Raw genomic sequence first — 24231 nt, 5'->3', positions numbered from 1 at the left:
GATGGGGGGCGCCGGCTAGGCCTTGGGCCGGCGGGCCCCACGGCGGCCGCGCCCTGCCTCGCACCCCGGATCTCCTTGCGCCCCCTTGAGTCCCCTGGGGTCTCTGGGCGGGATGGCGGCGCGGCCGGGCCGAATCTCGCACCGGCCTGGAGGCAGCCCCACGGGGCGGCAGGCCCAAGCTGCCAGGACAGGGGCGTTAGGGCCTAAGAGTGGGGAATGGACGCACACCCCCGGGTCTTTCGCAAACGCCCCCCGGATTCCGGTAATAGTTGAATTTATTTATCCCCCTCTTCCGCGCTCGGGGCCGCCAGCCAGGCCGGGGCGGGGCGGCGGCCTGGCGGGCGTGGGGTGGGGTGGAGGGCGGTGAGGAGTCAGGTGCAGCCGCGGCGCGGAAAGTTTCCTTTTAGGCCCGAATTGGGGGCTGCACTCCCTTCGGGGACCTCTGGTCCTAGCGCCCGGGACCGTGGAGGGCGTAGGGGGAGAGCACTTGGCTGTTACGAAACTCTTTGCCAATTCCTGTCCATTGAAGGTACTCGCGCTCCTGCACCCCTCGCCCGCGCCCCACCCCACTCCCTGGCTAGCCCCTTCAGGGCGGCAAACTCCAGCCTATTCCCTAGGAGCTCCCCCTGCTCCCCCGAGGCCGGAGAGGGAGCCTTCTCTTCCCGTTTGGAAAAGTTTTCAAAGGATTTTTGTTAGTTATATTAGTTAGTGACTGTGCTTTTGGGGGTGGGAAGGGTGGTGTTTCTGCCGGCAGTCATTACTAGTCGCGCTTTTAGCCCTTACCCCAGAAACCGGGGGTGTTATTTTCGGAGTTAGTACCCTCCCTCCTTTCATCCCGGACTCTTCAAGGTCTAAAATCCCCCTTTCTGGACAGCTCTGGCAGAGGGACATGTAGGGAGCAATGTGGAGACTGTCAGTGAGAAGGAGGCAGGACCAGGGAGGATTTCTGGAGCAGCCCCCAGATGTAGGAGTTTCCCCTCCTGTTTGGTTACTGTCGGGTCAAACAAACACGTGAACAGAACCCAAGGGGGGGAGACCCTGGTTGTCAGAAGGCCTGGAAGCATTAAAATTAGGCGCATGGAGAGGAAGTGGGCAGGGCAGATCCTGCAACAAGGTCTAAAGTTTAAGGAGCAGTAGTTTGTTGTGATAGTAACTATTTGCATTTAATGTGATTGATACTCTTATGTTTGCCCTTAGAAATAGAAAACTAGGGATTTTAAGAAAAACTTGTTATTGCCGCAACTCAGAAGGGTCTGTGGAAGATTCCTCGGGGAACTGAACATACCTGACACACTGTGGTTTTGGTATGTTTTTTCCCTATGTCAAATGGATTCAATTTTAGCTCTATTTTGGTGCCTGCCATGAGCTCTAAAAGTTTTTGTTTTTTTAGTGTTGTAAACCTAGATTTCCAAATCTCGATTTCCCGCTTTTCAGGGGTGGGATGTTTCCTGTTAGCTACACTTACCTCTTTTTGAGATCGTTGTTTAGTATTGAAGTGGGAATGTTAATGTACCCTGCTACCTCCCCCAGTGTGGGCATGTTTTGAGAGGTTATTTTTCCTCCTTATTTGTTCCCTTTTTTCTTCTTCTTTCTAGTGGACTTAGGGCAGTATGTTGTCCTCTTGTGTCTCCTGCTTGGTAGCAGGCTGGAGTTTGCTGGCAGAATATTCCACATTCTGACAACTCAGTCCCCACAGAACTATTATACAGTGAAAGCTGGCACTTGCAGAGCAGTGGATAACCCATGACTTGGTCAGTTCTCACTTCTGTGAGACTCCTTAGTGATTCTATGTGTGTCTTTCTTTCCTTTTGTCCGCCTAAAATAAAACTTATGTTTCTCCACAGTGATAGATACCCAGCCATTTAGTATTTCTTTTTTCAGCCATTTAGTATTTTACTTAAGAAAATCTTGAGATTGTATGGCTTTGATGTGAAAATGCAAATTACATTTAATGGTTGTTTAAGTGTATTGATTAATTAGAATTGTTTATTGAGTAGGGTCACTATGTGTTGGAATCGACTCAAAGGCGATGGGTTTGGTTTTGGTATTGACTTGGACATCTTCATATAAATGTGTACCAAAAACTGTTGTATCTATTATAGTTTGTTCATATTTTTAAAACTTGTTGAATGGAAAAATCATTCTGTGAGTATCCTTTCTTAGAACGTTTTAAGATTAAAAAAAAAACAAAAAACCCTTTTCTTCATAATTTGTTAAGGTGTATTGTCGATTTCATATTCCTAAGCTTTCAGAAACCATATGTGTACAAATCCCAAAGTTTTATACTTTTTTCCACCCTGTCCCCAATATATATTAATTACTGATCTAATCACATCTGCTAACCGAAATATCAGCAATTCGAACCCACTAGCCGCTCTGCCCCAGCAAGATGTGTGGCACTCTGCTTCTGTGAAGATTTACAGCCCTGGAAACGGTATGGGGCAGTTCTACCCTGTCCTACAGGATCGCAGGGTTGAAATCAGCTGCATGGCAGTGGGTTTGGGTTTTTTTGGGTTAATCGCTTCATGGGCTACTTTATTCCTGAAGGAATAGAGGAGGGTTTAATGTTTTTAAAAGTTACAGTCTATTTGAAACTAATAAAAGACTTTCAGGGCAAATATTGAATTAATTTTAAATTGCTAAGGGAATATAGTTTTTCACTTTTAAATGTTTTGTTACAAAAGTATGTTTATTTTAATTTATAAATCTGAAATAATCCAGTTTTCTTTCCTCTGAAAGATTGTATAAGGACGTTTGTACATCCTTTCCCAACTGTTTTTCTCAGCAAGTCATGTTGCTAGTATTTTTGGATAAATGAAAATTTTATTTTAAGTAGATTTAAAAGTTTCTAAGAGCATCCAAAATAAAATGTCCTTTCAAAGAAATGCTGATCCATTCATTCTTATCTGAGATGCTCCGCCAGGGTTAGCAGTTCTAACCACGCAGGTTTGGAATAGTGATTATGGATGAGAGGTCATTTATAGCCAAATTCAGTAAGAGAGCGATATTCTCAGACATGGAACACCCTCTTCCTCCATGCACACACACATCTGGTAACTTGTAAACATAGGTGAATAGGTGAGACTGGGTGGGAGGCAGCAAATTGTCCCCCAAAAAGCTAACTCCACTATGGAGTCATATCTAAGTCTATTTAATTTATACTAATGAAACTCTGTGCTTGGCAAAATAAACAGCCATAGAGTCCCCTTCCCATTCCATCAGGTACAAGTTTGACCCTGAGGCCCTGACTGCAATGACTGATTTTAGACAGGGCTCCTAGCTATCTTGAGACGCTTGTGGAGATACTTTTGACTAAGACTTAGACTTTCCTCTTTTTCTTCCTTGCATTTAAGATTACAAACTAACTGAAAATTGGTTCTTTCCCTGAATGTGATTTGTTTTTTGAGAGCTTTTTGGCTAAATTTTATTTGTAGCATGATATCCTGCAGTCAGACACCTTCGGACTGGGCTTTGGGTTCTGATCCCAGCTCTTCCACTGGGCAGGTTACTTAATTTTTGTTCTTCTTGTTTTTTTTTAATCTGAAACATGGAAATAAAATTTGTTGATGTAATTATTAAATGAGGTAGCCCTTGTGTTTGGCCAGTAGTAGGTGCTTATTAAATGTTAATTCTCCCTAGGCCTCTGTACCTTTATATTGTTGTTAGGTGCCTTCCAGTTGTTTTCGACTCACGGTGGCCCCACAGAGTTTTTTTGGTTGTAATCTTTATGGAAGCAGATCACCAGGTCTTTCTCCCACGGAGCTGCTATGTGGGTTCGAACCGCCAACCTTTTGGTTAGCAGCCAAGCGCTTAAACATATACACCTTACCTTGCTAACTAGCACCGTCTAAATGCCATTTCCTTTATTAGTTTGCTTTTTTCCTGACTAAAAGTAATACTGTTCATACTGTATTTGGAAAATAAACCTACTCATCCCTCTATCAGGAGATAACCATGTTACCATTTGGTGTGTTTTCTTTCTTTTTTGTACTAGTGTGTGTGCGTACAGAATAAACATAAATTTAGGATCGTCTGTGTAACTACAGTTGTATAGTTTTTTTTTTTATTGTACTTTAGGTGAAGGTTTACAGAACAGTTGTATAGTTTTGTATTGGTTAAAAACTTGAGCTCTGGAGTCAAACTTGAATCCTAGCTATTAACTTTGGACAAATTACTTAAATCTCATTAAGTCTCAGTTTTTTCATCTGTGAAAGGAGATGATACTATTATGTACTTCGTAGGGTTGCTATGAACATTTTGTAAATGAGAATTGCACATAAAGCCTTTATACCTTGTTCATAACCTTTGTATGTTTTCTTCTATAAAGGTTTTTAATATTCTTGGTGTGAATTTTCAATGAGTTCTTGACCTCAGTATATATTAATAATACAGATAGGTATTTGAGTAGATGGACTATTATAATTACCCTCATGGGGGCAAATAAATATTTTGTCCCAATAAAAATTTAGCAATACATTTATGGAATTATAGGCATTAGCCTAGCCTCTGCTGTTGAATTCAGTGAGTTGGCAAGTGTAAAGGAGTTGTAAGTACAGGAGTGGGCAAAGAAGGAGGTGGATTTATTTTACTCCTGACTTCTTTAAAGCCCTTGAAGTTGTTTGTGTATGTGTGCACACGTGTGTCTGTGTGAGTAGTGTGTTGTATCAATTTGAAGGCTATGAGTAGTTTGTGGCTTTGGTAGGCTCATGTTGGAATGGTGGGGATGTTTACCTGAGGTGGTGGTAGGAGGAGCTGAAGCCAATGTTGGTTCACTCATTTAGCAGATTAGCTTCTTTGTGCTTGCTTTGTGGCAGCTCCTTGCAATTCAAAGACAACATTCTCTGCCGTTGAGGAGTTTATAGTCTATTAACCAACAAAAAAACCCAAACTCATGGCCATTGAGTAGATTCCAACTCATAGTGACCCTATAGGACAGAGTAGAACTGCCCATAGCATTTCCAAGGAGCAGCTGGTGGATTTGAACTGATTTGAGCAGCCAGTTTCTTAACCACTGTGCCACCAGGCCTATCAGAAAAGAAAAATAAGCTGACATTTACAGCATTGGTAGTTTAGCCTGAAGGAAGGAAATCTAGTTCTCATTTTTGGCCTGGGGCAGGCCTTAAAGTGGTGGCTTTCAGGAGGAGGTTTCTGCCCAAGGCGATGGGAGGAGTTGGAAAGGTAGAACATGCAAGTATGAATAAATGCCTGGGGACAAAAGAGTATTGTGTGTTGCAAATTGTGACTCTGTAAGATTCAGGAGTTGGGGGAGTAGGGGAACTGTGAGGGAGGGTGAGGTCAGCACGGCCACATCATGAGGAGTTTACTTGTTGGACTAAGGAGTTTGGATTTATCTTTTAAATTTGTAAGCGATCACTGGATTTGAGCTGTACAGAATGGAATAAAGGAGAGCAAGACTGGAATGAGAATAGTGAGGCAGTTGCTGAGAAGAGATGAAGAGGGCAGGAACTAAGGTGGTGGCAGTGAAGATGGAGAGAAGTAGGTGGGAGAGGGGAGTTCTGGAGGTAACCAGAAAACCAAAACCATTGCCCTCGAGTGGATTCCAACTGATAGCGACCCTATAGGACAGAGTAGAACTGCCCCATAGGATTTCCAAGGAACAGCTGGTAGATTCGAACTGCTGACCTTTTGGTTAGCAGCTGAGCTTTTAACTACTGCCCCACCAGGGCTAAGTGGTCTGCAAAGGTTGACTGCTTGGAGTGTGGCATGGCGTGGTTCCTGAAATAGAGAAGATAGCTGTAAGAGCAGGTTTAGGGGAAGAAGGGTGTATCTGTGAATTGGGATGGTGCAGAATGAGTTCTCTTTTGGCTTTTCAAATATCCATGTGGAGATGTTCAATAGTATGTTCTGGTCTTAGGAGCGTGATCAGAGCTTGATGTAGATTTGGAAATCTTATAGATGGCAAGCAGCCCAGGTGGTGCTGTGGTTAAGCGTTTGGCTGCTAACGAAAAGGTCGGCCATTCGAATCTACCAGGTGCTCCTTGGAAACCCTATGGGACAGTTTCATAGCGACCCTGTAGGACAGAGTAGAACTGCTCCATAGGGTTTCCAGGGAGTGCCTGGTGGATTTGAACTGCCAACCTTTTGGTTAGCAGCCAGGCTCTTAACCGCTACACCACCAGGATTTCTGCTCTGTCCTATAGGGTCACTATGAGTTGAAATCCACTTGATGGACATGACTTTTTTGTTTTTTACTCATAGATGGCAGCTGAAGTTGTAGGAGTAGATACATTTGGTATAGTTGGGACTTTTTTGGGTAAGGGAGCACTTTGAAAATGTGATGAACTTTATGGACCAGAAGTATGCACATATATATGCACATTTACAACTTTATGCATTTGGTTTGAAACCTGGGTTAATAACCTCTGATCTTGGGGTAGGTGTAGAGTAGAAATTACTAAAAATGTTTTGTTTGGCTCACACTTTTTGTGTGTGACTTTATCATTGCTATTTCATAGATGAGGAAACATTTATAACTCGCTCAAGGTCACACATCCTGTATTTTTAATGTTTAAATGAATTGCTTAACATGAAAAAACTTAGGAAGTTTAGTGGAAAATTTTGGGATTTTTATGTTCTTTTGAAAAATTGGAAGATCTGAAAACCATGGGCCTGTGTTTTTTTAAATTGCAACATCTTGCTGGAACTGGTTGGAATCAGCTACCTTTGGAAGAGCAACGTTTGCCAAAGTCTGCCTCTGGCTCACTTACGCAGCCCCAGTAGGCATTTCATCTTGTACTCCTATAAAATAATAAAAGAACCTTGGGGAACATTGATTTTTAAGGATGGGGGCAAGAGAAGGGAAGCTACTGACTGAGCAGCCAGAAAGGAGAGATTTTCAAAAAACAGAAAGTGGTCAACAGTGTCAAATGCTGCAGAGAAGTCAAGTAAGATGAAGACTGGAAAAGTAAAGTGTATGTGAAATTTAGCAACAAAGAGGTCATTAGTTTCAGGTTCTTAGCAGAACAAAAGAACATTGAGGAACATAGCTATAACTTAGTTTTTCTCCTTTCTTTTTGTTCTACAATATAGCCTTTTTGTAGCAAGAAAGAGGGACTATATGACAGGGATAAGAACTCAGAAAGCATTTACTGTAAAGGATTATTAACTGCAGCTAATAAATGCTGTTAACCAGATCAGTCAAACACTGCTCATTTGGCTAGTATTTTCTATTACAAGGACATCGGAATGTAGGTGCTCTGTAGAACATAGAAAATATTTTTAATATTAGGTTTTTAATGTAGATTATAGTTCTCAGTGGATTTGTTTCCCTAACCCCAAGAAAGTGGGAGGGCCTGATTTAATGAAGAATTACACTGTACCATTCAGAAAACCATGAGCACCTGGAGAGCACATTTTAGCCCTACAGATTCTAGATTAAAATGATGATACTGATAGAGCCACTACTTACTGTATTTAATAGTAGTTAGCATTAAGTAATTACTATGTGCTGGGTACCATGCTAAGCATGGTTCATGAAATACCTAATTTAATTCTTCTAAACAATTCAATGAGGTACATACTATTATATCCCCCGAAAAAAGAAAAAATAAAAACCACTACCACTGAGTCGATCCCGACTCATAGCAACCCTGTAGGACAGAGTAGAAGTGCCCTGCCCCATAGAGTTTCCAAAGCTGTAAATCTTCAGGGAAGCAGACTGTCTACCACATCTTTCTCCCGCAGAGCAGCTGGTGGATTCAAACTCCTGACCTTTTGGTTAGCAGTCGAGTACTTTAACCACTGCACCACCAGGGCTCCTTAGGTTCTGATATAATCCTCCCTTTATACATGAGAAAACTGAGGTCTGAATAACTTCCCCAAAATCATACAACTAGTAATTAGCAGAACTAGATTTGAGCCTCATCTCAACACGCAGCAGAGCCAATGAGTATTATTGCTGCATAAACTATTGTTACCTTTCTAATAAATCAGGTAAGGAACTAGTGTAAAGGCCATTCAAATATTATTGTAATTTTAATTTATAGTGTAAACTTATTTGTACAGTGGGTTTGAGCACAGTATTGAGTACATAATATTCAATAAGCATTATTATGTATTTGATTTATTTCTAAATATTTAAACTTTATAGTGAATATTGCTTATGTTTTTGGGTAATAGATAGTTTTTCTCATTTTCTTCGAATCACATCAATTGATAGATTTTCATTCACTGGTCTGGCTTTTACTACATCATCGATATACTTATCTCTTTAGTATTTTATTACATTTTTGTGTTCTGTGCAGTTGAGTTAAAACACATTTCCAAAAAGGCTTAACATAGAAGAAAGGTGTTTTTAAGTCTTTGAAGTATGAGACTCTAATGTGATTTTAATAGTAGCCACTCCTTCTGGGATAAGTAAATGTTCATTTCATTTGCATTCATTATAGTGGAAACTAACATTGTGAGAATTTAGATTCATGCTAGTTTTAAAAAGCACAGTAAGGTATGTTGTAGTTCCATACTCTTTAAAGGTGGTAGAATATAAAATTACAGATGGCAATTAGGGAAGAATACTGTGGCAGTGAAATGAACATATTTCTGAAACATGAGAATCAAAAGAACAGTAATGATATACAGTGATTCCACATGGAGGTGAGACAGCGACAGTCCCAAAGAGAGTAATGTTCATATTTTTGTCAAAATGCTTTATGGTTGCTGTTGGAAGACTGAAAGGGCTGTTGGCCTCTTATTAAAAGCTTAACTTTCTTACTTTTCTGTCTGCTAATGTCTTATTCCTCTGTGTTTGCATGAATTGTTTTATTTTCTAATTAAACTCAGCATATAATATCAAGGAGTTCTTATTTCTCTCTCTGTTTTTTTTGTTTAAGATTTTATACCTAACCGAGGGCTGTGGGGGTCATGGTCTTGGGGCACATCCAGCTCGATTGGCATAACATAGTTTATAAAGAAAACGTTCTACATTCTACTTTGGTGAGTAGCATCTTGGGTCTTAAAAGCCTGTGAGTGTCCATCTAAGGTATTCCACTGGTCTCACCCCTTTGGGATCAAGGGAGAATGAAGAAAACTAAACACACAAGGGAAAGATTAGTCTAAAGGTCTAATGGACCACAAATACCATGGCCTCCACCAGACTGAGTCCAGTACAACTAGATGGTGCCCAACTACTACCACTGACTACTCTGACAGGGATCACAATAGAGGGTCCCGGACAGAGCTGGAGAAAAATGTAGGACAAAATTCTGACTCACAACAACTAAAGCAAACAAAAAAACCAGACTTACTGGTCTGACAGAGACTGGAGAAATACCAAAAGTATGACCCCAGGACACCTGTATAGCTCAGTAATGAAGTCACTCCTGAGGTTTACCCTTCAGCCAAAGATTAGACAGGCCCATAAAAGAAAACAAGACTAAATGGGCACACCAGCCCAGGGGCAAGGACGAGAAGGCAGGAGGGGATAAGAAAGCTGGTAATGGGGGACCCAAGGTCGAAAATGGGGGAGAGGGTTGACATGTCGTGGAGTTAGCAACCAATGTCACAAAACAATATGTGTATTAGTTGTTTAATGAGAAACTGATTTTCTCTATAAACCTTCATCTAAAGTACAATAAAAGAAATAAAAGAATATACATCCTTATTTAATTATTACTACAAAGCAAAAATGCCTGTCACTGAGAACAGACAATATTTGAGTTTCACAGAAAGAATATATTCACAGCAAATGTATCCATATACTGAAATTCAAAAGTAGGAAATATGGTTAGGTATAAAATCTTTCTTTTTTTAATTTTTTTTATTGTACTTTAGGTGAAGGTTTACAGAGCAAACTAGTTTCACATTAAACAGTGAATACACATATTGTTTTGTGACATTGGTTGCCAACCCCACAACATGTCAACACTCTCTCCTTCTCGACCTTGAGTTCTCCATTACCAGCTTTCCTGTCCCCTCCTGCCTTCTCGTCCTTGCCCCTGGGCTGGTGTGCCCATTTAGTTTCATTTCGTTTTGTGGGCCTAATCTTTGGCTGAAGGATGAACCTCAGGAATGACTTCAGTACTGAGTTAAAAGGGTGTCTGGGGGCCATACTGTCTGGGTTTCTCCAGTCTCTGTCAGACCAGTAAGTCTGGTCTTTTTTGTGAGTTAGAATTTTGTCCTACGTTTTTCTCCAGCTCTGTCCAGGACCCTCTTTTGTGATCCCTGGTGGTAGCAGGGCACCATCTAGTTGTTGCTGGACTCAGTCTGGTGGAGGCCATGGTAGTTGTGGTCCATTAGTCCTTTGGACTAATCTTTCCCTTGTATCTTTGGTTTTCTTCATTCTCCCTTGCTCCAGATGGGGTGGAACCAGTGGAGTGCCTTAGATGGCCGCTCACAAGCTTTTAAGACCTCAGACGTACTCAAAAAGTAGGATGTAGAATATTTTCTTTATAAACTATGTTATGTCAGTTGAGCTAGATATCCCCTGAGATCATGGCCCTCAGCCGTAAGGATGTATATTCTGCCTCTGCTCTAAAGTGCCTGATTACCTGCATTCTCTCCTTTAAGAGAACGTACAGTAAATCTGTTTATAGTCTAAGCAATTTGTCTCCACAGATGAAGATGATAGCTGCTAGAGCTGTTAATAAATTTAGTCTGGCTAATACCTGCCTCCTCTTTTTTTTTTTTTTTAGTGATATTCATCATTTATTAAAAGCTAGAGTTTAGTTCTAGCCTTTCTTCTTCTTGGATTAGAAAATAGGTTAGTATTTAAATGTTAGATCTATAAGACATTTGATTAAGATTGTGCAAACTTTATGTGTTATGTGTTTCCTCTTTTCTTGTATATATCCTACAATGAATGTCAAAGAGCGAGGATGATGTGAACTTCCCCTTTGGTGAGGTAGGGGCAAAGGCCAGAGGTAAAGAATGAAAAAAATGTATTTTTCTTCTTCTGAGATCTGCCTTTGTGCATTTGTCATGGATTCTTCTTTATTTAAAAAAAAAAAAAAAAGACTATTAATGTAGAGAAGACCAGCTGAATAGTTACTGCCAGTTTATAGACAAAGTGATTTTAATATTAAAACTCATTTAGAAAGAAGTTAGATTTAGAAATGGAGGACCATTTTTCCTTATCATTCATTCCTTTTATGGTACATAAAGTGAGCCTGAATACATCAGGGAATTAAAAATATATGTATAAAGATTAAATTGAGATTTTAAAAGAGGGATTTGAAAATGGGGAACAGTTAACTGTTCTAAAGGAAGAATGATATAAAGATGGCTTTTAATAGGACTTTAAAAACATTAAAACTCAGAAGAAATGGAAAGGAAAAATTAATCCAGGTACATATGTAAAATTAAGGTTGTAGAGAAGTTGTTTATAAGATATTGAAATTAAACACCTTTTTGTAGTGGGATAGAAAGAGTGAAGTGATTATTGAGAGCTTCCACACATTATAGGCAAATGCTGAAAAAAGGGCAGTTGAGTAGATTAATAAATTCTTAGAAGAAAGTTGAGTAGGCAAACTGTTTTAATAAATTCTAACATTTTTGAGCATTAGTTGCTAAATAAATATTAGGTAACAAATTATATGCTATCTATTTAATGCAACATTTGATGTTACTTCATAAGTTATGGAATATTAAAAAATTTTAAAGCTAAATTACATCAACTTTCTCTTGATATATGACTATGGCTATTAGAAATAATTGTGTCCACTACCTGAAGTACCAACTTAGTGGTTTTGAAATTATTTCATGATCAGTGGGTGAATGTGGTTGTGTGCTATTGACGTATAGATGTTCTTGTGTGCTGTTCAGGCGATTTCGACACATAGCAGCCCTATAGGACAGAGTAGAACTGCCACATAGGGTTTCCTAGGCTATAATCTTTACAGGGAAACCCTGGTGGCATAGTGGTTAAGAATTCAGCTGCTAATCAAAAGGTCAGCAGTTCAAATCCACTAGGCACTCCTTGGAAACCCTTTAGGGCAGTTCTACTCTGTCCTATAGGGTTACTGTGAGTCGGAGTTGACTCAACAGCAGTGGAATCTTTACAGAAGCAGATTACCAGGTCTTTCTCTTGCAGTGCTGCTAGTGGGTTCAAACTGCTGACCTCCATTTAGCTCCATTTAGCAGCTGGGCACTTAATTAACCACTGAGCTACCAAAAACCAAACCCACTGCCATCGAGTCAATTCCAACTTATAGCGACCCTATTAGGACAGAGTAAAATTACTCTATAGGGTTTCTAAGGAGCGGCTGGTGGATTCAAACTACCAACCTTTTGCTTAGCAGCTGAGCTCTTAACCACTGCGCCACAAGGGCTCCATTGAGCCACCCAAAATAAAAAACCAAACCGACTACCGTCAAGTCGATTCCGACTCATAGCGGCCTCATAGGGTTTCCAAGGCTGTAAATCTCTACGAAAGCAGACTGCTACATCTTTTGGAGCCACTGGTGGTTTAGGACTGCCGACTTTTCAGTTAGCAGCCAATCTCTTTAACCACAGTGCCACCAGGGCTCATTGAGCCACCAGGGTTCCTCAATCTACAGGTAACCTGTTGCCGTCGAGTCAATTCCGACTCATAGTGGCCCTATAGAACAGAGTAGAACTGCCCTGTAGGGTTTCCAGGGAGCACCTGGTGGATTCGAACTGCCAACCTTTTGATTAGCAGCTGAACTCTTAACCACTACGCCACCAGGGTTTCCAGTCTATGGGTAGTCAGTCTATTTATGCATTCAGCATGGACTGATGGAGCACCTATTAACTTCTGGGCACTGTGTTAACCAAATCTATTGCCATCAAGTGAATTCTGACTCATACTGACCCTATAAGACAAAGTAGAACTGCCCCATAGGGTTTCCAAGGCTGTAAATCTTTATGGAAGCATCTGTCTCCCGTGGAGCAGCTGTTGGGTTCGAATCTCCAGCCTTTTGGTTAGCAGCCAAGCACTTAACCACTGTGCCACCGGGGCTCCTGCTAGGCCCTGGGATGTAATGATGAACAGAAAACTCTTTGGCCCTCTGAGAGCTTATTGTCTAGGAGGGAAGGCAACAGAAGAATAGGCAATTACAGAAGAATGTGATGAGTACCAAAACAGGGAAGTGCACAGAGTACCTCAGAGGGACATCTAACTAGCTTTGCTTTTGGTGATCTGCATGTGGTGATGACTAAACTGTGTTCTGGAGGATTAGATAAGAGCTGGCCAGAGGAGGGAGCATTTGGTGGGAAGAGATCCATTGCTCTGGACAGAGGATAGCAGCCTTTCTTTAGGCTTGGCGAGATAGAGGAACCCCGTGTGCCCAGAGCTGTGGGTAAGGTCCCCCATTATCCACTTCTTTTCTTTTGGTTTTATGAGCCTCATCTCAAAGATTGTAATCTTCTAAAGATATAAATTATATCTATTAATATTATATCCTCCACAACTGCTGAGAAAACGATGTGTTCACAAGTGTTTAATAAATATATTAAAGCTAGAATCACATGAATTAGACATAGAGCAAATGAATTAAATTCATATTTAGGAACTTCTTTAATAGAATGTTGATTCTTTAAAGGAAACCCTGGTGGCGTAGTGGTTAAGAGCTATGGCTGCTAACCAAAAGGTTGCAGCTGGAATCCACCAGGCGCTCCTTGGAAACCCTGTAGAGCAGTTCTACTCTGTCCTATAGGGTCGCTATGAGTCGGAATCGACTCAACAGCAACGGGTTTGATTTTGATTCTTTAAAATGAAAATAGAAAATTATTTCAAAAATAATGTTAGTTGTAAAAAAATGAGGTAGTAAATATGTTTTATGATTTTTATATTATGATATATTTTGCTATACAGAATTTTAAAAGATATTTCTGGTTAATGATGGCAGAGTTCTGACAACTCTGTCCTCTCTTCACTCTAAATCAACTAAAAAGAATAAGGAGAATGAGCAACAGAAAGGAAACCCAATCGTTGGTAACCACCATAACTCTGTCATCAGAGTGTATGTTTAAGTGCTATTAAGTGCAGTGAAAATTGAACTAGGGCACGTGAGGATATCAAGAAAGGATGATTTCCTCCATAGAACTCAGGCAAAGTGTAGGGGGAGGAGCTTTATCCCAAGTAGCTGGCACATCTGAGGACCAAACCAATAACCCCCATGCTTTGGAATGGCAAAGCTGGACATGTGCATTGTGTTCCCTGAGTGGCAGAAGAGGTGATGCTGAATGACGAACTGTGTGGTCATACCATTTTTGCAAGAAAGTCAGAATGGAGGAGAAACTGGCAGTAAGCGGCCTTAACACCTGCTGATCTTGGTTAGCTGAAGAGAAGTAAAGCCTAAATTACCATCTCTCCAAATCTATGCCATATGGGCCCTTGTGAATCAGAGAGGCTGGTCCACCGTGGAGTCATACCTCTAGGAAGAGTGTTGGTGATAAACATTTTCAGAAATAGCAGGGCAGGTGAAAATTATGAACAAATAGTTCCTTATTGGAGAGGGGGAATGTGTGTGTGTGGGAAGAAGACATGGCCTCTGAAAAAAGATTCTAAAGGTGAAATACAAAAGCTCTAGAAATAAATGGTACGACAACAGAAGGAGGTAAGAATGAACTAACTGAATGATGGAACCAGGATACAAAATGAAAGAGAAAAATACAGTCGTTACAGAAATGAAGGTTACTTTCAAAGCAGCAGATATACACTACAGCTGGGGATAATAGAGCCAAGCTTGAGAAATTTGAGCAGTTCAAAATGGAAAGAATAAAAATTAAGAAAGACTAGTGAGAGAGTGATACATATGGAATACAGTAAACCTAGCGTACCAATAACTGGTATCTCTGAAGAAAAGAACAGAATAAATTGGCAGAAAATTTTTTCAAGACTTTAAAGAAGAGTCTCTCACAGTAAAAGAAGACTTGAAGTTCTAGAACAGTTTCTAGTCTTTAAATTGTTGTTGTAAAGTGCTGTTGTTGATTCTGACTCATAGTGACCCTATATGACGGAGTAGAACTGTGCCATAGTATTTCTTAGATTGTAATCTTTATGGGAACAAATCACCAGGTGTTTTCTCTTGAAGAGCAGCTGGTGAGTTCAAACTACCGACCTTTTGGTTAGCAACCAAGGGGTTAAATGTTGCACTACCAGCTCCTTAGCAATGACATGTCGTGGTGGTGTTGTGTGCCATCGAGCCAATTCTGAGTCATAGTGGCCCTATAGGACAGAGTATGACTGCCTCGTAGGGTTTCCTAGGCTATAATCTTTATGGGAGCACATCACCAGGTCTTTCTCCCATGGAGCTGCTTGTGAGTTTGAACCACCAACCTTTTGGTTAATAGCTCAGCATATAACTGTTGTGCCAATAGGGCTCCTTAGTAATGACATAGTGGACATTAATGGCGTATATAGTATATCAAACAACATGCTCTGGAAACAATGAATACTCTTTTTAAAGAGTACCTATTAGGCCCGAAAGAAAATCTCAGAGAAATCCAGAAAGTAGAGATAATATAAGCAGATTATATTCTCTATTCTTAACTGGAACTATAGAACAAAGGACAGCATAAACCTTTATCACCTGAAAAATTAAACAACCCTTTGATCAAAGGAGAAATTAAAAAATCAGAAAACACTGATAATAAAAATTCCGCATATTAGTACTTATGGGATATGGCTAAAGCAGTAGTCAGGAAAATTTATAGTTTTAAATAAATTACTAAAGAAAAGAATTCAACCCAAGAAGTTAGAAAAAAATAACAAAATAAAGTGAAAGAAAGCAGAAAGAAGGTATTAGCAAAGTTGAAAGCAGAAATTAATGAATTAGAATACAGAAAAATGAAGATACTAATAAATAAGAGAGATTTATTTTTTTTGGAAAAGTTTGGTAAAAGTATTAAACAGATAAACCTCACCAAACCTAGTCACGAACAAAAGGAGAAGGTACAAATATCACGTGTGTGCACATACACAGAATGTGGGAAATAATCACAGATACTTAGAAAATTTAACATAAGAGGTTTCTGTGTTAACTTCTATGCGGATAAGTTTGAAAGCCTGAACTACTGTGCAAGAAAGCACAAAGCCCAGGCAACCTTTTAAGGAACACGGTAACCACCAAAACCAAAACCACCCATTGCTGTCAAGTTGATTCTGACTCATAACAACCCTGTAGGACAGAGTAGAAATGCCCCATAATTTTTCCAGGGAGCAACTGATAAATTCGAACTGCTGACCTTTTTGGTTAGCAGCCAAGCTCTTAACTACTGTGCCACCAGGGCTCCATGGTAACTAAAATGCTTTTTAAATTATTCAAGAATATCGAAAAAGAGAAATATTTTCCAATTTGTTCTCATTTTTTTAATTGTGTTAAGTATATATATAAGAAAACATCTGTCAGTTCAACAATTTTTACATGTATAGTCCAGTAACATTGATTATATTTATCATATTGTGTAACCATTATCCTTTTCCAAATTTTTCTACCACTATTAACAGAAGCTTAGTGTCCCCTAAGCAGTGATGCCCCTTTTCTCCCTCCCTGCCACCCTTGGTAACTATTAATAAGCTTTGGTCTCTCTCTATTTGTCTATGCCATATAAGTGGGGTCATATAATATTTGTCCTTTTGGGATTGACTTATTTTACTCAGTGTAATGTTTTCAAGGTTCATCCATGTTGTAGCAAGTATCAGAACTTCATTTCTCTTTATGACTGAGTAATATTGCATTGTATGTATATAACACATTCTGTTTATCCATTCATCTGTTGATGGACTTTTAGGTTTGTTTCCACCTTTTGGCTGTTATGAATAGTGCTTCAGTGAACATTGAGTGCAAGTTTCTGTTTGCATTCTTGCATTCAGTTCTTCTGGGTATATACCTAGGATTGGGATTGCGGGGTCATATGATCCAGGTTTAACTTTTTGAGGAACTGCCAAACTGTTTTCCACAGCAGTTGTACCATTTTAGATTCCCACCAGCAGTGTTTGAGGGTTCCGGTTTCTTTACATCCTCACCAAGCCCTGTTATTTTCTTTCTTTGTTTTTCTTTTTATCATAGCCATTCTAGCTGGGGTGACGTGGTATCTCATTGTAGTTTTGATTTGCATCTCCCTAATGACATGGGGTCACCATGAGTTGGAAACGACTTGACAGCAACTAACAGCAACAATGACTAATGATGTTGAGCATCTTATCGTGTGCTTGTTGGCCATTTGTATATCGTCTTTGGTGAAATGTCTATGCAAGACCTTAACCCATTTTTTGATTGGGTTGTTTGTCTTTTTGTTATATTGTAGGAATTCTTTAAATAATCTGAATGTTAAACCCTCCTCAGATATATGGTTTCCAGATCTGTAGGTTTTCTCTTCGTATGTATAGACATTGTTGGAAAATACTTCATATGTATGGACATAGTATAGGCTTCTTTATTCATAAAGATGAACCAATTCTATAAATTACTTTTTTCACTTACTTACATTCAGAGTATTTTTTCCTGAAGTTCGTATAGATTTACTTGAACTAACTAGTGAAAGATTTATGTGTTTGCCAAGCTAATGAACAGGGCATAGAGTGTAAAAATGAAAAACTGTATGGGTTTGCTTTGAAATGTTTCCTGTCCTGAACATCCAGACCTTCAGGACAGCTAAATTTAAATTTTAGTCAAACTTTTCTTTCTTGCATCCTAATAAAGTGAAAAGGGGAAGCTTTTGTTTTTGTTTTGCATTGATATGTGATTAGATATACTTAGTCATGAATGTGATTTTAACTAACCATGCAAATATTTTAAGTGTTTCATTTATTTATTTTTTCCTATTAGAGTAAGTGAAATGTTTCTTAAGGGGAATATAAATTTTCTAACTTTAACTGGCAGGTAGAATACAGTAATAGTAATAAGAATAAAAATTCATGAATAATAGCATCTTCCATTTTTCTAGTGCTTACCATGTACTAGGCACAGTACTTGGTGTGTTACATGTTTTGTATCATTTAATCCTTAGAGCAACCTGATGATAACATAGCTACTATTATTATCCTTATTTTACAGATAAGGAAACTGGGATTCAGAGAGGTTAAATAATTTGTTCAAGGAAGCACACTAAGTGGCAGATTTGGGACTTAAACAACCATGTCTTCTGACTCCTCAAACATTCATTTATCCTGTCATTCACTGGTGTAAGAAATTTCATATCCAGTTCGTTAAAGGAGAGGACATTTCTTGAGTTTTGCTGTAGTGGTTATCTAAGCTGTTCCCTAAGTCATTGGGTAACTTTGGGAGTGTGGAGGAGGGTGGGTTAGACCACATCAGCTCCCTAAGATCCTCACTTCATAAATTATTTAATTCCATTTCAGTATAGACTACATAAACCAAACCAAAACCAAACCTGTTGGTGTCAAGTCGATTCCAACTCCTAGCGACCCTGTAGAGGTAATGAATAGTGTATAATTTCTTCCTTCCATTTTCTTATTATACCTCTGAAGACTCATAAGCCATGATTATTACCCTATTTGGTGCAATCTGGAGAGAACACTGAACTGAATGATGTAAGTGTGGTTGGTAACTAGTCTTTGGATTCAAAATTTTACAGTTTAGATAACATAAGTGTGGGGAATATTAGAAAGAAGAAAAGCATTTTTTAAAGCAAGAATTTGCTCTTCCTTTGTATTTCATAGAAACGTTTGTTACAAACTGCCAAATATTTTGCCAACATACCAAAAACTATACGATTTCTAAGTCACTGTTGTGTACATGTAAAATTGATGAAATATTACATGTTTTGTGGTATGTCTGTCACTATAATAATAAATTTTAAAAACCCTTGCGTTTCTAAAGGAAGCTTTGGGTCTATAGTTCATTCCATTAGCATTGCAAAGGAATTTGGGTTCTGAAAATATGCAACCATCCGTAACAAAATAAAAAGACTTGCCACCTTATGACACTTATTTGGTGAAAGAAGTCGGCTGCTTTGAGGTATTTACAGAACTTAACCAGAGTAAAAGTTACTTAGTTCAATTCCTTTGGGTAAGATGACTTAACATTTTATAATGCCTCTTAATTTCTTATTTGAACTTATTATTGGAATTTGGGTTACAATGAAGAATCCATCACATTGGCAAGGTGATATTGTAGGACTGCATTTTACTTCCAGAGTGAGCTAGCGTTGCTTATTTCTGTTTGTTAACTAGGCCTTTTGATATTTTCATAGACAATCTGCTTCATCTTGATTCTGCAGCATTCCAAACTGTGGTATCCTTGGGGTTCTCTTAACATTGCTATGGTGCAGAAGATTTAAAATCAGGTATGGCTGTGGGGCCAGAAGTCCCTCAGTGAAATTCTGAACTTAAATCTGCCTTATATTCTCTGATTTATTATTTGGGTTTCTTTTTTTGTGGTGGCCTTTTAGCTGATGTTCACAAGGAATAGAGTCACGTGATGTATGAAGGGAAACATATACACTTCTCTGAAGTTGACAATAAGCCCTTGTGCTCATATAGCCCCAAACTGTGCAAGCAGCGGCGACTCAACGGCTACGCTTTCTGTATCAGACACGTTCTGGAGGACAAGACTGCCCCCTTCAAGCAATGTGAATATGTGGCCAAGTATAATAGCCAACGCTGCACCAACCCCATCCCCAAATCAGAGGATCGTAGGTAAGAACTAATAATGGGAATCAATCCTTGATTTAATTAATGACTTGGAATTTTTCTTTTCTTTTTTGATACATTGAATTTAAATGTTGAGTTCTGGGGTAATCTAAGTAAACTTTGGAATGCTTCCAAAGAAAGATGAGAGTGCTGGTTTTTAAAAAATGGAGTAGTAAATTTGGGGAATTATTTGAAAAGTGTGTTTGCGTGTTTTCTTTTTATTGATTTTGTAGACTTTCTAGAATTTTTTTATATTTTTTTCCCTTGGAATCGTTATTTGAAGTCTTGGTCTTGATTTGTCTGGTTTGCGGCCTTTATAAGTAGTTTGGGACTTTTCTACTTATGTTTTATTGTCTGCCTAATGAGAAACTATTTGAGTGTTATAATTACCGGTAATAAATTTGGGGTTTTAAAATTATGCTTGAAAAAGAATTAAAAGTGATTACTTGAATGATTCAGAAGATTTACTTCCTATTAGACTTCTAAACGGTAGTGTTCAGCATTGTTTTATAATCTTGCCTCTTTTGGTTAAAAATAGTTCCACGTATAGTATGCTTACCATAATTTAGAGACTATGTTTTTCTATAGGTAGGCTTTATCACTTGAATTATGAATTACATGCTTTCTTGAATTTTTTAAAAAATGTGGAGGTATTTTTAAAGAGGGACTCTTACACTGGTTATTTATCTTTCCCATCCTTAGGAAAATTCACACTATCTTTCAGGTGTCTCTTGAAAAAATGTCTTTCTTCAGTTCTTCATCAAAACCATATGGATCATTGCAGAGCATTACAGAGAGATGCGTGCTTGTTTTCCAAAAGTTTTAAATACTTTTTAGGTAGAAAATTTGAATCCTTTACTTGTATCTTAAAAAAAATACACAGCCTTCATCCATGTTCCTTTACATAAGAAAATGTCACCTGCATAAATAGGTTGAAAGGGAATCATATATTTTAAGGACATATGATGAACACTTTTTACACTTTAAGTGTGAAGTAAATAATTTGTGCTGATGGAGAGCCCACCAAAATGAGTATAGTATAATGTGGTGATTTGGGAACACTCTCCTAGAATTTCTAATAGCATTTAAGGCTTCAAATGACAATACCTGAAAGTTTGAAACAGCTGCTTAGTGGGGCAAGGAATAAAATTTTAATCTCAGGTAAGAAAAGGACCCTGTATTAGGCTAAACATCTGTCCAGTTTGATCTTAACAGGCTGAAAATGATAGTTTGTTATCTTTTTTCCCTTTTTATTTTGAGGAATGGATGAATTTGGATTAATTTTTTTTAGCTCAAGCTGCATTTACATAGAGCTCTATAATTTTGCCTTAAATTCAGTTTGTCACAGTTGCAGTGGTCAATCTTGTTTTTTATTTGAACTGATGCTAGTCTTGTCTTAATAGCTAATAGCAAGAATTGAAGTGAGAGTACCTCTGAATTTCTCCAAAATGTTAATCCTCTGAAGCATTTGTCTTTACTTTTATTTTCCAGGTAGTTCCTTCTTTTTTAGAAAAAGAAGGGTAAAAGGACATTTGTGCTAATAAGTTAGGAGAAGCTCTACATAATAAGCACTGAGTTACATATTTTTTTCAAAAATTGGCCCAAGACCATATGACTGCAAATGACATTAATATTTTTGTTATTTTGTAGGGTTGTTTGAACATAGGTTAAAGTGGACCTCAAAAGGAGGTAATAATCTTAAGTTTCCTGAAGACATCCACATTTAGTCTATGTAGTACTATCTCTGGAGCCTCTGTGGTACAGTGGGTAAGAGCTTGGCTGCTAAACAAAAGGTCAGCAGTTCGAATCCACCAGCCGCTCCTTGGAAACCATATGACAGTTCTACTCTTTGCTGTAGGGTCACTATGAGTCAGAATCGACTCGATAGCAATGGGTATAGTATGGTAGTACTATCTCTAAACCTGTGTATATATGTAAATAGTTATAACTATACCATATGGCATAATGTAGAAAAGATTAATATTCTTTTGAATCTAAGCTTTCGTTATTATTAATGTAGTTATCTTTGTACGCTTAGGAATTTAACGTGGTTTTATGTATTATTTTGTTCCCAAGGACTTTTAATGACAAAATTATCTGGTTGGTGGTCAGCTAGAGGAAGCTTCTTAATTTCTGGTTTCTAACTTACCTGGTGTGTATTGTAAATGCTAACTTACAGGTTTCCACCTTTGTGAAATAGGAATAGTTCTATACTTAGTGAAAGTGCCAATAAAGCTAAAAAGTAAAGTCTATTTTGTAATATACTTGTATAATGGAAAGCCAAGTCTCATTACTATAGCCTTGGTTTCTCAAAGGTAAGTGGCTGTATTAAATCAGTTATTTTATATAATAAATCTCTTAAATCTAAGTTTTCCTATAATCTTATGTTCATTTTTAGTAGTATATATTTGCCAAGAAATTTCCTTGTTTCTGTATATTTATTCTCTTTTTGAACAACTTTGTTAGGATATAGTTCACACTGCATACAATTCACTTACTGAAAGTGTACAATTCAGTAATTTTTAGTATATTCACAGGGTTGTGTAGCTATCACCACAACCTAATTTTAGAACATTTTCATTCCCCAACAAGAAACCTTGTGCCCATTAGGAGTCACTTCCTGTACGTGTATTCTTATAGACTATAAATTCGTATTTACATAATTGTTTTAAATGCTGTTCATAACCAAGCTGTTCTAGTTGTGAAGAATTTTCCCTTCTAGAAGAGGCAGTTTTTTTTTTTTTTTTAAAGAGTTCAGACTATTGTGGACGAAGCTGAAACCTTCTAGGTTTACACACATGCAAGGTGTAGATTCTCTTTATTAGCAAGAAAGCTTTTTCTTAATGTTGTTGTTAGGTGAGATTGAGTTGGTTCCGACTCATGGCGACCCCATGTACAACAGAGTGAAATACTTCCCGGTCCTGCACCATCCTCAGAATAGTTGTTATGCTTGAGCCCATTGTTGCAGCCACTGTGTCAGTCCATCTTGTTGAGAGGGTCTTCCTCTTTTTCGCTGGCCCTCCACTTTACCAAGCATGATGGTAATAGGCCTATTTAAAATAAAAGAGTGTCTTGGATAGATTTATTTCAATAACAAACCAACAAAACTCAATAGTGTCTATATAAGCCCGGATTATTTGGTGAATCTGTATAAACAATTATTAAAAAATAATAATAATAAGTAGCCCAATGGATTTGAGGATTGACAGAAATATTTACTTTTACCTTATAACGTTTTTTCCTAAACTGTTTTCTGTGGAGATGTCATAGGTATGCTGCAATAAAAATAGATTTTCCATTTTCAAATAATTTTGGGAAACACTGCCGCATAGGTACATCTTAGAGCTTCATAACGCACATTAATCATACAAAATGTTTTGAGAAGTCATCTAGTAGAAACAAACAGCAGCAAAACCATTGTTTAATTTTAAGTCACCATTTTCCCAATTTAAGCATAGAATAGTGCATTTATGGCTTACTTGTTAATATACTGTGAAACTGTATGAGGAAAAATCAGTTCTTTAATATAGTGGTTAAAAGTTTCCATGGGTTTTCAGTGTGGTTTGTTGGCATAACATCTATTATACTTTTCTCGTTATATGAAAAGACTTTATCCTTTCATAGTATTTTTAAAATAGCATTTAAATTACAAAATAACTTGCCCATTGTTGAAGACTAATAAGAGGCTTCATAAACTTTGATTCTAGTTCAGATCCCAGCTCTGTCACTTTACTGGGTGGCTTAAACCAGCAGAAATTTATTATCTCACAGTTCTAGAGGCTAGAAGTCTGAAATCAAGGTGTCTCTGTGAAGGCTCTAGTGGAGGAATCCTTCCTTGCCTCTTCTGGCTTCTGGTGGTTCCAGGTATTCCTTGGCTTGCAGCAGCCTAACTCTGATCTCTGCCTCCTCTTTCACAGGACTGTCTTTCCTTTGTGTGGGTCTCTGTGTCTCTTCTCTTTGTATAAGAATACCAGTCATACTGGATTATGGCCCACCCTACTCCAGTATGACCTCATGTTAACTAATTACATCTGCAAAGACCCTGTTTCCAAATAAGGTCACATTCACAGCTAATGGGGGTTAGAACTCTAACATATCTTTGAGGGATACAAATCAACTGAGAATAGGTGGTACTGAGCAAGTTAATTTCTGTAAAGCTTAGTTTCCTCATTTGTGTAAAGGGCGTTATTTTAGTACCTACTGTAGGGAATTGTGAGAATTAGATGACATAATCTATGTACTTGTATCTGCCTATTGAGAAACTCATTTCACATGTAATCCCACTATCCACTTTTATTACTTTACTTTCTCCTTCCATTCTATTTATGCTGTGTGTGTGTGTGTGTGCACGCACATGCATATAAAACACAATAGACACTTGACGTTCTTAAGGGTTATGTCATAAGATCTTTGTGACTCTCCAAATACTTGAATAACATTGAAATACATATTTTTCTCCATAAGAGAATTTTAAGTGATCCTTCAGACTCGTGATGAATTACTTTGTAAGGTATGGATAGAGAATAACAGAGCCAAAGGAGAGGCAATAGCTGGGCAGTTTCCAGGGCCACTCACTAAGCTGAATGACTTGCTTCTGTGTATGTACCATTCACATATTTGCTTCATCAAAATTACATAGACTTTGAGGAGTGCTTGAG

General features: G+C 38.3%; 1 protein-coding gene across 3 annotated transcripts in view; it reads left to right on the top strand.

Moving 5' to 3' along the window:
- The window catches only part of INO80D (INO80 complex subunit D), a 60774-nt gene that overhangs the window by 2515 nt on the left and 34028 nt on the right, over positions 1-24231 (top strand). For 2 of the 3 annotated variants that reach the window (XM_004378261.2, XM_023733016.1), the window contains exons 2-3: positions 19135-19227; positions 19333-19579. In XM_004378261.2, coding sequence (XP_004378318.1) covers positions 19362-19579 — 218 coding nt within the window. In that variant the 5' untranslated portion in view covers positions 19135-19227; positions 19333-19361. Of the gene's footprint in view, positions 1-17130; positions 19580-24231 lie in introns of those variants that run through there. The other variant, XM_023733015.1, reaches the window with a different exon arrangement.

Source organism: Trichechus manatus, unplaced genomic scaffold (genome assembly GCF_000243295.1).
Source record: "Trichechus manatus latirostris isolate Lorelei unplaced genomic scaffold, TriManLat1.0 scaffold00056, whole genome shotgun sequence".
Taxonomy (NCBI): Eukaryota; Metazoa; Chordata; class Mammalia; order Sirenia; family Trichechidae; genus Trichechus; species Trichechus manatus.
The sequence above is the reverse complement of the archived record's forward strand: the minus strand, read 5'-3'. Positions and strand labels throughout refer to the sequence as shown.